At 47.3% G+C, this 16244-nt stretch overlaps 2 protein-coding genes across 6 annotated transcripts in view; one reads left to right on the plus strand and one right to left on the minus strand.

Annotated features, from left to right (window-relative positions):
- ARL11 (ADP ribosylation factor like GTPase 11) lies at window positions 4925–6307 on the plus strand. Of its 3 annotated transcripts, none has more exons than XM_021376508.1 (2): window positions 4925–5258; window positions 5317–6307. In XM_021376508.1, the coding sequence occupies exon 2, from the start codon at window positions 5352–5354 to the stop codon at window positions 5919–5921; it is 570 nt and encodes a 189-aa protein (XP_021232183.1). In that variant the 5' UTR covers window positions 4925–5258; window positions 5317–5351; the 3' UTR covers window positions 5922–6307. The 3 variants fall into 3 exon arrangements, with proteins under 3 accessions (XP_021232183.1, XP_021232174.1, XP_021232191.1); XM_021376499.1 differs by having other exon boundaries at window positions 4926–5258; window positions 5342–6307; XM_021376516.1 differs by having other exon boundaries at window positions 4926–5258; window positions 5345–6307.
- The window catches only part of KPNA3 (karyopherin subunit alpha 3), a 50076-nt gene continuing 46931 nt past the window's right edge, over window positions 13100–16244 (minus strand). For all 3 annotated transcript variants that reach the window (XM_021376484.1, XM_021376462.1, XM_021376473.1), the window contains exon 17: window positions 13100–15858. In XM_021376484.1, the coding sequence (XP_021232159.1) occupies window positions 15760–15858 (99 nt within the window). In that variant the 3' untranslated portion in view covers window positions 13100–15759. The remainder of the gene's footprint in view (window positions 15859–16244) is intronic.

The following is a 16244-nucleotide window of genomic DNA, read 5'->3' on the forward strand; positions in this document are numbered from 1 at the left end:
CAAGCCTTCATCTCCCCTCCCCTCCCCGCCCCCCCTTCCCGCTTGACTGTTCGCGCCCACCGTCACGTGACGCATCTTCCTCGCCTTCTATTGGCGCTTTGCTTCCAAGGGGCGGGCTTGGCGCGTGACCACGTGAGCGCCCATCTGTTTTTCCTTCCGGGCGTTCTGTGAGGGGGCAGCGAGCGGTCGGGGCTTTCGGAGATCTTCAGTCAGTGTTTACGTTCCGCTTTAATTCAGCACTGATATTTTCTGTCTTTACAGCTGTGTGTTTATATCTGCGGCTCAAGGACGGGACACAGCTGTGGAGGAGGATCCGGGAAAGGGAAGAGTACAGAGCTGCTCTCTCAAGGGAGCTTGCTGTTGTTTCACAAGGCTGTTACCAGGAAATGGTTGCTGCTGCTTGAAGTTCCTTATTTTCCTGGCCGTGCTCAGGGTCACGGGGCAGCAGGGACTTGTGACAGCAGGGAGCTGACAGATGGGAACCGTAGGGCAGCAGGGCAGAGCCTGCAAGAGGCATTAGCCTGTGTTTGGGGATGGCCAGCTTACAAGAAAGAAGGAAAAATACATTAAAGAGTAATAATTTTCAGCACCCAAGGAGTCAAATCCAGAAAGGCTGCTGTGAGAGGGAATCAGTGATGCTGAGGAAATTCTGCCCTGGAGTATGAGATAGAGAAGGCACAGCAGTAGGCCTGGGGTAGAAAGATGTCCCCTGCCAAGTTCCTGTGTGCTGCGCTGCTGAGAGACTACTGCAGCTGGCCTGGGGAAAGCAGTGCTGGATAGCTTGTGCAGCATCGAGCTACAAAAGGCAAAGCATAAATAAGATTTGCGGAAAAGTGTAGTCCGAGGCTCCATGGGAAGCTCTAAAAGAGCCAGAAAGGGGATTGCAACAGAATACCCAAACATACACTGATAATTTTCCTTTTGCTGTAGAAACAGCAGTGCCTACACGCATCTGTTTTCTACTCATGTTTGTGGCCCCTCAAACAAATTATTTGTTGAGGATAGCTGTCTTTCCTGACTTTGCTAGGAGATGGTGAGAAGGTGAGGCTACGAAAACCGAGCTTTGATCCTATTTAGAACTGTAGAAAAGATCTGCTTACTGTATACAGAAACCCATTTTTTGTAATAAGTACTGGTACATAGCCTCCAGTGGTGTTTTTTATCCACGTGGGTTTAGGTTTCTTGATGTTACCACTAATTATCGGCACACATAGCAAGTCCTTAAACACCTCAGGGTAGTTGCAGTTGGTTTATACTGTGCCTGAGCTTTACAATGGGCTGAAACAGATTTTAAAAAGCGCTCAATATGGAGCAAAATTCACTTTATAATCTAATGAACGCTACTTAGTTTCTGTTCTTTTTCTGTTCCCCTGTTTACCTTCTCATAAAAGTGAACAATAACAAAACCAGTCTTCTCTCATTGTTTTTTCTCCAGAAGGAAAGGGGATGTGAAACCTTATATCCGTCTTGGAATCGTTATGACAGACGGAAACGTTAGGAAAGCACTAAACTGGTCAACCACGCCAAGCAAGGCAATGATATTCAGAGTTTTTCTTTTTTTTCTTTCTTTCTTTTTTTTTTTTTTTTGTAGAATAGAATCAATTATTGCTTAACACAATGTACTGCCAACTTCTGTAACTCATTGCTGACTTGGATGAGTTAGCTCAGATGCTGCTATCTCTCTCACGCTGATCCTCTTGATTTGCATCTCTTTGACAACCATAGCAGATGACTATGAAGTGCTTTTCTCCAGTGATTAAGAGCATTTGAGATTCAAAAGGAACGATAACACAACATTGAGTTACTCTACGAACCCTAGTGTAACCTGAATCATCAGGTTCATTCCTAGGATCACACTTGAAACCGGAGATGACAAAGCTGCAGGTAGTTGTAGGCAAATTGTAAATTCTACCACAAATTGAGTGGTAGAATTTATCACCTTTTGTCAGTCTTCAATAAAAAGACCTGTGTGTATCTGCAGCTCTGTAAACAACTACAGCAGGGATCCACGATGGCAACTCTCAATGAACTGTTTAAGGATGCTAAAAGAAAATTCTTCGGTGTTTCTCTCCTCTTTGTTCAGCATTACCTTTTCCATCATTTAGTTAGCTGCAGAGTCCTGTGATATGATGCCAGCTGAAATGATCTGGAGCTGAATGTCACCTACACACAACTAGCATTTCATGTTGCTCTGCAATCCTCGCTGTCATCTTCCTATAGATGTGAAGGGGGGTTGGAACTAGATGTTCTTTGAGGTCCCTTCCAACCCAAGTCTTCCTGTGAATAGGTTCACAAAAAAATATATACAGCTGTTCAGGAAAACCTGTTTCGAAGTGATCCTGTCACAGAAGGATGCCAAAGGAACCCCTCCCCTCACCAAAGCAGGTTGCTCCCGCTCTGGTGGTTTGGCCTCAGCTATTTGATGCCTCTGGAAACGGCATCTCTACTGAGAAATATGTGGCAACAGTGACACTCTGTGGTGAGCCCGAGAAAATGCAATACCTTAAAATCAATTTTCACAGGTTTTCTTCGCTTTCATCCATCGTATCAGACAGAAAGGTATCAAAGAAAGCCGGATTGGTGTATTTCAAAGCAGAGTTTCATCCTGATTGATCTACAGAGAAGAGCCTCACCAGTGTACCTCCAAGCTGTGATTTTTACTTCCCATAGAATTAAGAGTTTCAGATAAGAAGCCACTTATATATAGTACAAATAGGTTGGCAGTGTGGTTATGAATCATTAGATACCCTCTGTAGGGCTTCCTCTTAACAGAAACTGAAGGAATACTAAAAATAATGTCTTAGCTTCAAAACTTTGATGCTCAACAGATGGAGGAGCAAATGCTAAGATACATGAAAGGGTTGAGTAAAAGCCTTTTTTTGGCTCAGATAACATTTTTTGCTCATTTTTTCCCCTTTTCACCTAGACACACTAAAAATAATTGAAGAATTGAGATTTGGGCTTTTCAAGACAGACAGAGCTATATTTTAACTTGTTTGTATGCAGCATTTGGCATGAAATGTGTGACCTAGACTGGGATAGAGAATGACTGTAAGAGGAAGCATGAATAGATAGTGTCAGAAAGGGGTGTGGTAGCATTAGGATAAGTATGGAAGCCTTGGGGGCTTGCTTTGGACTTGCCCCGAGGAGACAGAATAGTACAGAGTATTGCCAATGTATGTAAGAAAGAAAATGAGTATTGAGGATAAGTGGTTCTGCAGAGAGGACGTGCATCCTGATACAATTCTAGACAGGTTTGAAAATAATAAATTCTGAGATTGGAGTAAAAACATTTATGAAATATATGGAATATACTGTACCGTTGTATATAAAATATGTAGTTGTTCAACCTACTACAAAGAGTGCGTCCAGAGAAGGGCAATGAAGCTGTGAAGGTCTGGAGCACGAGTCTTACAGGGAGCAGCTGAGGGAGCTGGGATTGTTCAGTTTGGAGAAGAGGAGGCTCAGGGCAGACCTTAACTGCTCTCTGAAATGACCTGAGAGGAGGCTGACATGGGGTGGGGGTTGGCTTCTTCTCCCAGGTAACAGCAATGGGATGAGAGGTTTCTGAATTATTTAGTGTATAGCCTTCTTGCTCCAGCAATGGATTCACTCAGGGCTCGTCTCATCTGCTTTTACTTTCTTTTCTTTTAGTCTTTCTTACATAGAATTGCAATTGCACCCATGTATTATTTATTGGAATATTATGCTTTTATAGCACAGCTGTGGGTGGATCAGACTCCGCAGGCATCTTCTGCACCTCATGATTGGAACAAGTGGCAGGGAGAAAGAAAATAAATAGACTTGAGTTCATTACCAGGGGTATGAGAACGAAACAAATCATCCGTACCATCCAGCCTCAGAGAAGGGGATCAGCAGCACAGGCAGAGAAACACAGCAGCATTAAGGGGCAATTCACCGGACCTGTTGGCACATCACAAAATACCCACTGTGCTGATCTTACAGCCCAAGGCAATACGGGAGGAAGGTTTTCCCAAAATGGAGAACAAATAGGTAAAGGATCCAGGCACCCATTTGACTCTTTTAAGGAGAAGGACTCAGGCCACTGGACAGCCCTCGGGCTGCAGGGTCAAGGTCGCCACACTCCTTATCACGGTTCTCTTTTTCTATTTCTACATTCTGGGGGCTCCCGGTACCACCCAGCCCCAGCTGTGTGGGACGTGCTTCAGCTTTTTCTCGTAGGAACACCTGGCAAAGTTGTCTGTAGGACCAGGCAGCCACCTCCCCATGCTGCAGTGCTGGGCTTGTCCCAGCAGCGGTGCCTTGCGTCATGGAGTCGTCAGGCGGAGAGCAGCACCCAGGAAATTACATCTCCTGCTGATGCACGGGGAAAAGCAAATAAATCACATTTCCTTCCTCATGCCCAGGGAGAGCGGCTGGGGAGCAGTGCTCTGTCTCGGAGATTTATGGCTGCTTCAGCACAGCGTGCCTTTGAGCAGCCCTAGGGCAAGAAACCCACTGGCATAGGGGTACCACCCGCTTTGCCAGGCTCTGCTGGCTGCCACCCGCTGCTCTTGCACAAGAAGCTCTGCTGTTTCAGCAGCGTGTTTCTTCCTCCGGTGTGTAAGTTTGCGTGGTGCCATCTTGTTCAACTTTTTCCATGTTTAACAGGGATTTCTTTCCCCACCCCCAGCAACAGAGGGCTGACTGCCTTTACTTAGAAAAGTCAAAATGTAGTGAGCATCTTGATGCAATAAATTTTATAGATTTTCATGCTGGTCATATTTCCACAAAACACTAAAACTCCTGTCTGCATACATCTCCTTCAATCCACCACCACTGCGCAGCAGGCCATGAAAACCAGTGCTGAACTGAGATTTGTGTTGTGCTGTCATAAGACTGCAAACTGTCGGTCGTCTTGCGGCTCATGTTGAAATCCACACCCCTGAGCTGTGATTCAGCACATTCCCAGAGCAGCCCGGTTTCCTCCTGTCCGGCTGGGGGTGGATTTCCCCTCGAGAAGCCAATGAACAAAAGCTGGTGTATTCCCGTCCCCGCTGGGAGGAAGCGTGCTCTGCCTCCTGCCCAGCTCTTCCTGCGGGATGCTGGCGGAGCGAGCTGAGGGCTGCGGCGGGATGGAGGCAGGAGGCAGCAGGAAGGGAGCGCAGAAGCCGTAGCTCTGGGCTGTGCTCCCTGGCTCCGCTCCACTCCTCTGAAATAACTGCTCTGCCTTGGTCTAGCTGCACAGAGAAGCCAAGGCCGGCTGCCTGTTTCCTCCTTCAGCAAACCGAAGGGAGGTAGGACTGAGCGCTCTGCTATTAACTGATATTATCCAAGAAATACTCTTTAGTTTAGCCGTATTTTTTTGCACTGGCTGCAGCAGGATCTCGATGGGGAAGCTGATCTCCAAAGGCTGGCGCAAAAGAGACGCGCGTGTGGTCATGCTGGGCCTTGACCTCGCTGGGAAATCCACCATCCTGTACCAGCTGAAGGGCGGCCGGGCCATGGAGACGTGCCCAACGGTGGGCTTCAATGTGGAGGCTATGCGGACGCCCTGTGGCGTGTCCTTCAACCTCTGGGACGTCGGGGGACAGCCCAGCCTCCGGGCCAGCTGGCACCACTACCTGGAGGACACCAACATCCTGGTCTTCGTCCTAGACAGCGCAGACGTGGCTCGGCTGCCTGAAGCGTTGGCGGTGCTGGAGGAGACCCTAGGTCACCCTGGCCTGGCCGGAGTCCCCGTCCTCCTCCTGGCCAACAAGCAGGAGCTGCCGGGGGCCATGGCTCCCGCTGAGCTGGGGCAGGAACTGTGCAAGGGACGGCTGGCAGGGCACCCATGGGTGCTGCGGGGCTGCAGCGCCCACACTGGGCAGGGCTTGCAGGACGTCCTGGGGGTGCTGGGGGAGTTGCTGCGGGGCGTGAGGCAGGGACCCCCGGCCCCAGAGCCGCCCCTCAGGTGAACCACGGGATTCTGCTTTGCTGGAGGTGCCTATGAGGGACGGAAGTGTTTTGTTGGTTTTGTTGTCCTCCCAGCTCCACGCTGCTATCCTGGTGTAGCAGGACTTGCAGCCGCTGTTCAGCTGTAGGATGCCACCTACGGGTATGAGCTTCAAGCCACGGAAGTGAATCAGGATTAGCGCTGATGGACAATGTGTCTGTATTAATTCCTTGTTCCTTGGGGGTTGGAACTAGATGATCTTTAAGGACCTCTCCAACCAAAGACATTCTATGATTCTTGTCTTGGGTTATTCTTTTCCTTTCGTTATTTTTAGTGAATACTGTTTTCAGGAAAATGGCACCTGTTTTCCCTTGGATTATATTTAAATATAAGGAAATTGAATTCAGACTTCTAAGTGCTTGGAAATGCCTGCATGGCAAGTCACGAGTAGCCTCGGGACGGTCAAGGTGAAGCCCCATCTCTGGGATATCTTAAGGTTAAATGAAACCATTGTGTGGGCAGACTGAAAGCCAAAGGGCTCCCCATGCTCACCACGTCCTGGGCACCCAAAATGCCCATCACGTGCAGCTCAGGATGGGGCCAGGGCCCTTGCTGCAGTGAGGGCTCCGTCTGCTCCCACTTAGCCCACGGGGGGGAAGGAGCTAGGAAGTGTGTGCCTGAGGGATCCTTGCACCCCAAATTCTCTTAGTCAGGGTTGAGTCAGTGGTGTGCCCAGGCAGCCAGCAACGCCAACCATACCCTGGGGTGCATAAAACATGGTATTGCCAGATGGTTGAGAGAAGGGATTGTCCACTCTACACTGCACTGGAGCGGCCTCGCTTCAAGCACTGGGTGCAGTTTAAAACTATTAGAGAGCGTCCAAAGGAGGGCGATAGAGATGGTGATGGGTGTGGAGGGGAAGGCCGATGAGGAGTGGCTGAGGCCCCCTGGTTTGCTCAGCCCAGAGCAGAGAAGCTGAGGGAAGGCCTCATGGCAGCTGCAGCTCCTCACAGGGAGCGGAGGGGCAGCGCTGAGCTCTGCTCTCTGGGACAGCAACAGGGCCCGAGTGGACGGCATGGAGCTGTGTCAGGGGAGGGGCAGGTGGGGATAGGGACAGGCTCTGCACCAGAGGGCGGTGGGCATGGGACAGGCTGCCCAGGGCAGTGGGCACAACCCCAAGCTGCCAGAATTCAAGGAGCATCAGGACAACACTCTCACACGTAGGGTTTGAATGTTGGATGGTGCTGTGTGGAGCCCAGAGTTGGACTCAGTAATCCTTGTGGATCCCTTCCAACTCAGGATATTCTGTGATTCTGTTATGAAATGAATGAAAGTGGTGGGGGGGAGGAGCGAGAGAAGGTAGATAATGTTTGCCAGCAGAAATCAAGTGCTTTCAAGGAAGAACTTCAACCTAGAATGATCACCAAAGAAAAAGGCGCAAAGAAGTCTTCTGTTCTTAACAGTGCATTTTATGGTGCTAAGGAATTAACCATGCAGCTGTTTCTTGTGCTGCCACTAGCCTCTTTCATAGGAGGCAGCAGCTGGAATACAGAGTTTAAATGGTTACAAACAAACAGAATATGATGAGACCACATATAGGAAGTTCTCAATAATAATAAAAAAAATCCTTCCAAGTGAAAAAGTCATATTTTTTAGCTGCATTACAACATAAGAATTATTTATATCTGATAAAATAGTGCTCAAGCACCTGCACTCATACGGGATGAGCTTAAACCTAGGCGGTCTGTGCAGCTCAAGGGCAGCACATGGAAAGGACGCATCGTGTCCTTGAGCAACAGACCTTCGAGTGCAGGGCTCTGTGTTACATTGCTGTGCCCCAGAATATTCCTTACCAGTTTGCTGGTGCTGTGGACTCACCTCTCGCATGGTACAAGACAAGGCATTGTACATTCAGGTCTGGGATCAGCAGTATATTAAACTCAGCACAGACTGAAGGGCTGCTGCCTTACTCTTATAGCTGGCTCCTCGTGTGTAGATGTAGAGACTGTCAGAATGATGCTGGCTAATAACACTGGAAACAACAACACAGGGTTCTCATCTTTGTTCATTCCTCCTGTGTTGCAAAGCGTGTTAGAACAGGTAAATCTATCCAGCCTTCCCTGTCCTAATAAAATCCTTGCACAACAGCACTTAAATACTTTGTGTCAAAACTCCCTGGTGCAAAGAGACAGCGTGGAGGGTTGGAGGAACCCGTCAGGGCTGTCACTTCTTTATCTGCAGGAGAGCCCTTCCCAACAGATTTCCTGGATGCTGACTCCCTACAGCTGCCACCCCAGCAGCTCCCTGCAGCTTCATCAGCCCTGTTTCCCTGGCCTTATCGTCAGTGTTCAGCCGGTAACATGGTCTGCTTTTCTTCGACTTGGATCTGGCGGCCATGAGCTATACCCGTGGCAGAAGCAGCCTAGTCATGGGCCAGCAGGGTTTGGGAGGACATCCACCAAAGCACAGCTTAAGGCAGGGCCAGCTCCGAGGTCAGAGCAGGTTGATGAAGGCACAGTGTTGCAGTTCTGAGTATGTCCAAGGATGGAGGTGCAACAACCCAACACCTCCCATGGTCCTTTGGTACATATTAACCTTCACAGCAACTTCAGTTCTCCAAAATTCCTAATTGCGCGTTCATTTGCCCATCAAGAAGAATCCCACCGGCAAGCATCTGCCCTTGCTGGGACCTGTCAGGGTCCTCAGCTCCTCTGCTCTGTGCTGCAGCTGGAGCCGCCTCCACCTCCTGCCACTTCTTTTGGGGACACACACACACAAAGAAAGAAAAACCTCTGTATGCATACAGGAGGTTGTACAGTGTTGGAAAAGATACAGCTGATGAGCCAGGAACCTTTCCGTAGGACCGACAACAACTAGTTAGAGGCTGGGCCTTCTCTGATGGGTCTCAGCCCTGCATCCCCATGGCCTTGGTTGGCATCCTGAGATCAGAGGGGGACCAGGGGTCTTCGTGGGGTCGGAGGGAGCACTGCAACCGCTGCCCAGGAATGGTTCAAAGAGGAGCTGTAATGCGGAGACACAGGAACACCTCGGGGTGGGAAGGTCAATGAGAATGAGAAATGCTAAGTAACTTTTTTTCAAATATCACAGAATCATTTGAGTTGGAAGGAATCTTTACAGCCCACCTGGTCCAAATCCCCTGCAATGAACAGGGACACCTACAGCTCGGTCAGGTGCTCAGAGCCCCATCCAGGCTCTGTGTCACTGAAGTTCGTAAAAGAAACTGTTAGAAAACGCAGAGAAATGTCATCATTATCACTTTAATACACCTAAAAGGTGTATGCTAATTTCCTCCTCCTCCATAACACCACCTATAAAGCTTCGCTGCATGTAGCTCACAGAGACAAAGGAGGAGCTAAACTTCATGTGCCACCACCTCTTAAAAACACCATTGTCAGGTGGTATTAAACACCAGCCGTGCAATTAAGATCACAACAAATGACAAATTACAATTAAATACACCCTGGCATTTACAAGGGTCAATTAATTGGCTTTCCTCTCCTTTTCAATACTGGATTATGGCATTTAAATCACAATCAACTCCTTGTCTGCAAAGTGTTGTGAGAAATAATTTCCCTGAAGTTCACAGAGCTGATGAATTATTCTTAAATTCACTTTTTGTAACCAAACCATCATTGTGATGGGGTCACAAAGCCACCGGTTTCCACAGCGAGAAGACAAATCTATGCAGTCCCCAGATTTAATCTATGTAGACCAGATTTAATAACAGAGAGATCAGTCTTTGGACCGAGCTGCCTGCTGAGGCTGAGGCTGGCAGGGCCCAATGGGTCCCTCTGCTCCAGCCCCTGCTCCAGCAGGGACGCCCACAGCAGGGTGCCCAGGGCCATGCCAGGCCCCCAGGACCATCACCACCAGCAAAGGGCAGGCGTTGGGCTGCAGCCGTGGGTCCTGAGCCTCCAGAGCTGCCCTGAGAGGGATGGGGATGACACTGCAGTACCACCGAGCTCTTTGAGGACGCATCCAGGGACAGGGGACCTGTCTGGGTGGAGGTGGCTGTGGGCAGCCCTGGACACCACAGCTGGGCAGGAGGCAGACCTTCCTTCTGCATTTTTTCTATGGCAAGAAGTTAAAATTCTCCTTGATCAGATGTTGATCTGCCTTCAATAAAGAAAACAGCTTCAACATTTCTGTTATCCTTTTCTGCAGCCTACCGTAACCACACACAATTGCTCATGCTATCCATCCCCCCAGCACCATGAGCAGAAGATACAGCAGATGAGCTTCTTGTTCACCCCCACTGCAAACCTGAAGATGCCATCAGCCCCATCTGCTGCTTGGCTGCAGATGGAAAAGCAAAATGCAGGCAAATTGTGGAGAGGTTGTGGCCACGAGCTCTCAGACCACACCAGAGCTTTGAACACTGCCCGGTGTTTTCTTGAGAGCATATGGATCCTAATGAAATGGTTGCTGCTCCACGGTGGTGGTGGTGGAACTTCATGGAGCTTATGGATGTTTCTCTTGAAGGTGGTGCACCCCAGAAAACAGAACACCCACAAGGAAAGGGCCTGCAAGCACATTCCTGCTGTGGGGTTCGGGACTGCACACTACGCCCACGGTGCTAGAACAGCCACTGCTCCAAAAGCAGTGTGTCAACACCCCAAGCGTGCAGGAGGGGATGGGAACAAGGGGCTTGCAAGCCAAGGGACCCACCTGGCAGCAGCAAAAAAACCCAAATCTTGGAAGATGCTGAGGTTTCCATGCTGCAGGAAGGTGTGTGGAGGGATTAAAGGACAAAAACAGAAGCAGATGGGTAGCATGCGGGTGCTGTGTCTGCCAGACTCACTGCAGGAAGGGAGGGGTGTCACTGCAGCAGCTGACAAACCCTGCTCTAAAGCATGCAGGTGGCCTTCAGGGGTGCAGACCCCACCTCCTGCTACTTTGCCATGCCCAAATAAATCGTTTTCCTGAACCACAACGAGGCCACAAGCTGCCTGCTCTTCATCTCCCATCACCCCAGGATCTGGTACCCATTGGCAAAGGGAGATGCCAAGAAGGCAGGGATGTGCCTAGGTCTGATGGAAGCTCCACCTGATGCCCCCAGCAGACTTCACAGCCTTGTCCTCAGCCAGCACGGAAGCAAAAGGCTGTGTATTTCTCTGGTGTCTCTCTCCCTGCCCGTGGGAAATGTTCTTACATCCCATCTAGATTCCTTTGCTGACACTGTTCCCAGTGGGAATGGAGACCAATCCATTCCCTTCAGCCCTGTAGCTGCCTTTGGGCCGGTTTGGAAGGGATCTTAAAACCCACCCAGTTCCAAAGCCCTGCCATGGGCAGGCATACCTGCCACTAGAGCAGCTTGCCCAGGACCACATCCAACCTGGCCTCTCTGCTCCAAGTTTAAAAAGGCAATGAGGTTCCGGAGAAGCTATGATTCCTCTGGGAGCTTGTTCCAATCTCTTCACCCTGCTGATAGGAGAGATGCTTTCCAGCAGTCAGTTCTGGAAAGCTGGAAGATTTCCTCCAGGAGCTGTGCTGATCACTGCAATGAATCCTGCAGAGCTGTGAGAAGGCTGAGGAACCCAGAGGTGAGAGCTCCTGGGCTCTCCATAAGGCAGTAGCCCTTGGTACCGGGGCACCATGGAGAGCTTCAGACCAAGGACATTATCAGCAAATGTCCCACGTGCGGCTCATTCATTCCACGGGGAACACGGCACTGTGCCACACTGTGGTCTCTCCAACGCTATGGAGATGCCATTAGGAGTCTTCCCCTGGTGAGCAGATCCAGAGGAAGCTCCATGGGGTCTTGGCAGTGAGAACAGGACTTCACCCTGTATTTTCAGTCTTACAAAATCCAGGCAGCACTTAAGCTTTGGGTAGCCCTAGCAGGACACAGAGAGACGAAACATGGGAAATCAGAGCACAGAGAACGGCACAGCAATGGATGTGAGCAGGGGGCAAGAAGTGAGCCTTCTCTCAGCATCTTCCTGCACAAACATTGAAAACTGAACTTGAATGCTGGCAAAACTCCATTTCACCCTCACTTCTCCTTTGTATACACATGACTCCTATGGGGGACCACCTGGCTCCATGAGGTAGGATTAAACAAGAAATACAGAAAACTAAGGGTGGTCAGCACACAATTAAGGTGCAGACATGAGCTCCATTATGCTTCATCTCAGCATGTGACAAAAACCCAAACAACAAACCATAGTTGTCCTCAGGATCCCATTCAGCAAACAGAACAGCCAACTCTCCTTGCACACCCGTGTCCCTGGGTCACAGGGACAGTGGGGACAGGTGGTGACTGACAAACCACTGCCTCTTGCAGCCCACAGCTTTCTACTGCTTTTTTTCCCTTCTCTTCTTGAGAGGTGCTTTCTAATGGCTTGCCATAATTTGTTGTCCTACATCTGCTTGAATAGAAGGGTAATTCTGCCACAAACAGGAGCAATTTTTTTATGCAACAGAGCAGAAAGAACACAAGGCAACCAGGCTGCTTTGGTAGAAAAGACCCATTTGAAGCACACTCAAAGCCCAGAGGGCATTTATAGATAAGATCAGAATAACAAAACGAGCCATACTTAGAGATTGTAAATATTCGTTTTGTTTTTAAATACACCTGCAGTGGATTTTCACACTTATTTCTCTGTTGAGCAGATCAAGCAAACGAAAGTGCTTGTGTTTTAAAAAGTATGAGGAATATCAATGTATCTTCTAGTTGTTGTTCCTCCCAGGCTGTTTCCTAGAGTAACACATTCTTTACTCCAACACAGCATCTCCTGGATGCCCCAGGCAGGGCCTACTAGAAGCCAACAGATGGCCACGATACCACAGGACGGTGCAGAGCCCATCTCCAATCCACTCGGGGAGCCCCAAGAGGAGAACTCCTGCCTTGAGCTGAGGGCTGCTGCCACCCAGCTCGGCCACAGCTCCCTGCCCAGAGCTTCCATAGGCACACTGCAGGAGTGGCGCCCGCCCTCCCGAGTGGCAAATCACTGCAGAATGACAGATCCCAAAGAGCACTGGGAACCTGGAACACACATCTCTGGAGGCAGAGCAGCATGACGATGGGAGCTCCTCAACGCGACGGAGCACCACAGTTAGCAGAAGTCACTGTCTCACAGTTACGCAGATCAACCGCGGCCCACTTACCATCGCCTCCTGTACACGCCTGGGAGACACCTTAAAAAAAAGCAGAAAACTCCATACTAGAACAGTATCCAAGTTCCAGAGACCACAGCGTTAGCTTACTTTATTCATTCTTGTAACATACGTCAGACGTTGAGGTGGAGTTCTGCTAACTAATATCTAGTCAAAGACAAAAACCCCTAGGTTGATCTGCGAAGACTAAGCAGTTTCGTAACTTTCAAAATAAGTTCTTGAATTTTTTTTTATAGTATTTGATAGCAGCTTTTTATTGGTTACAAAACCTAAGCCCATATACAAAATTAGGAACACATTTAGATGCCTCTTTGAAAGAACGTTTTAGTCTATTTTAACTGATAGTTTAAAAAAATAATAAAAACAATGCAATTTTAAACACTGTTCTGAAAACGTAAAAGTGCAGCAATATACTTTGTTTCCTTTATTAACTATGCGATGGTGCAATCCCAATCAAAAGCTGATAAGGTCACAACAGAAAGAACTGAGCGAACGCCTTGTCTTGCCTCAACTCAGTTCGCCGACGTTCACTTTTAACGTAATGCATCGAGTGCAAGAAAAAGATCAGATCTTCACAGTAGTGGAAAACCGTTATTTTAATATCAATTTGTAGGTAATCCGTAGGGTAAGAGTGAGCACGGGCTGAGCAGGGTAACCGTCAGTCTATATGGCAGAGAGGGGAACTAAATCGAGTTAGAAGGGGAAATATTTGTTCACAATAACACCTGCCGGAGCTCTAATTTCACAAAAGCTTTGTGACCTTACCTAACTTTGACTTCTTCTTGTTTAGTTTTTTAGCGAACACCACACATTTTCAAGGTTTTAGACTATAGTGTGTGAATAGGATGCAGTTACCATATGAAGCTTCAACTCAACTTTTGGGAAAAGAAAAAAGGCACAATGAACTTCAACTCAACTTTATGTGCACGAGAGTTGAAAAATCTGAGCCACCTTAAAGAGAAATTGATTCTAAAATTTATAAAACCTATAAATAATCAGAGGCCAAACCACTATATTAAAACAGATTATCTAGCAAGTAAAAATCTTGCAGTTTAAACATACGCTTGTATCCGGTTGGGATACAAGACAAGTCGCTCTTTAAAGTGGCTCCACCTTGGCAGATATATATTTAATGAATGCACACCTGCTATGCGTTGTTCATCAGTGGAAAAACAGCTGATCCACAAAGCTCTGATGGCATCTGTCCTTATCTTCATCACAGTAAATACAACCCACATCCAATAACTAAATTAGTTTAGATTTTTCTATCCCTTCACATCAATGCATTGGGAAATTACACCCAGTAAACAACAGCAACAAAACCAGTTTGTGTGACAGCTTACGGAATTTCACAATTATCCACCTTCACCCCAGCGATACCACGATCCCTTTGCAAATGACTGGGTCAGGCGATTCTCCAACAGCAGTGACCTCCCATCCCTTACGGAAAGTTATTTAATGTGCGCTGCACATCGGGTTTTTGCTGAGTAGCGGCAGCTTCCATACAGCCTCACACGACAACCAGTTTGCATCTTGTTTAATCACGGGACTAAGATTGGAGACTAGGTTCTGAGTAACTCTTTCAGTACTCCAAGAATGAAGCTTTTATGACGCTTCTAAGTAGTTGCTGGTTTGTTGCCAACCACATCATCAAAAGCACTGGTTACTAAGTAAAAAATAGATTAAGACTAAATTACAGTAAACATGAAAGCTCCACAGTTTAAACCCAATATGAATCAACCATATCCAATTATCGATTTAAAACAAAATATATTGACTACTGAAAGTTGAAAGCAAGATTCTTTTGAACTAATACATTTTTTTGGACAGAATTTTTTTTTTTTTTCTACAGTCTGGGATTCTTGCTTTCAGCTTAAACAGAAGTTCAAGTCCGTAACAGGTTGTAGCTCAGGTAAAATACCATGCACAGCATTTGATTACTTCAAAACAGCAGGAACACACAGGCTGAAGTGAGTGGTCAAATAGGGCTCGCTGTTCTCAAAAATTAGGTATAATGGCAGAAGCTTTACCAGTCCAAATCTACAGTTCATTCTCCAACCCTGGTTTCTGAGGCAGTTAATGAACACACATCAATTACTGATAGATGAAGTAGTTTTTTTGTTTGCTTTAAACTTAAGTGTTTAATTAATCGCCAAGTGTTGTGTTGTTGTTTGTTTTTGTTTAAGTTACTTTTATTTCAGTTTCACCAATGAAATCATTTGGCTTGCATTTTTTAATCTATTCTTCCACATAAAGTATATGAAAATATGTTTGTGGAGGACGATGATGGAGGCTCAGAGCAAACTGGGCCCCTGTAGTCTTCCAAAATGTACGCATCATACCAAAGTGTCTTGATCCACAGCGCACCAATTTTCCAAAGAAGCTACTTTTCCGTGGAAAGCCAATGTGCCACCACTATGGAATTCTCTTAACAAAACTGCAGATCGCGGTTGTCAGCATGTGGCACCAGGAAAAAGGCAAAAAAAGGTAGTCGGGACTGTTAAAAAGAATTCTGAAACAGTTTAAGAGATCATGCATATGCATTTACAGTCCGTGTGATAGTGACGTTTGGCAACTGCAAAGTGACTGATACATGGCTTGCTTTAGAAGCATCAAAACGAAGAGGCATGTGTGTCTTGGAGCCTTTTGTTTCTTTACTTGGTAGCCATCTGGTGGTGCTTCATACTGGTGTGGGACAGAGAAGCTGCACTTTTTGGAACTTAAAAATTAAATTCTTTTGTTTGAAGGTTGGCTGTTGGGTCAAAATTGTAAGTACCTCCTTGAGTGGCTTCAGGAATGAGACTGGGATCCTCGTCGATCTATAAAATAAAACAACAAAAATCTGTACAGCGTCCGTTCCCGGCACAATTTGGTACTCATAAAAGAGATTCACAAATGTTCATCTATTTCTCTATTTTAAGTATTATTGCAATAATTTTTTTTAGATTCAATTCTTCAGTTATGTTGAAAAAGAACAACACATCAACTCCCATCTGATACCTCGAAGGAAACCAAAAACTGACATGGTTAGCGACTGGTTGCTGCTCAAAACAGCTGCTATTTTGGCTGTGCAATTCAATTTTCAGCACTTCTTCAGTTGGCTGATCACTAGGTGCAAGATTCAAAATTAGTTTTGTACCTCCTCTTGTCTACTGCAACAAGAGAATTCGTATCAGCAGCTGACTGAAGGGCTTGTATAAAGCTT

The sequence above is a fragment of the Numida meleagris genome, chromosome 1, assembly GCF_002078875.1.
Source record: "Numida meleagris isolate 19003 breed g44 Domestic line chromosome 1, NumMel1.0, whole genome shotgun sequence".
NCBI classification, from domain to species: Eukaryota; Metazoa; Chordata; class Aves; order Galliformes; family Numididae; genus Numida; species Numida meleagris.

What these genes read in the sequence shown, in the direction of transcription:
- ARL11 (XM_021376508.1), top strand. Translation starts at nt 5,352, where the DNA reads ATGGGGAAGCTGATCTCCAAAGGCTGGCGCAAAAGAGACGCGCGTGTG.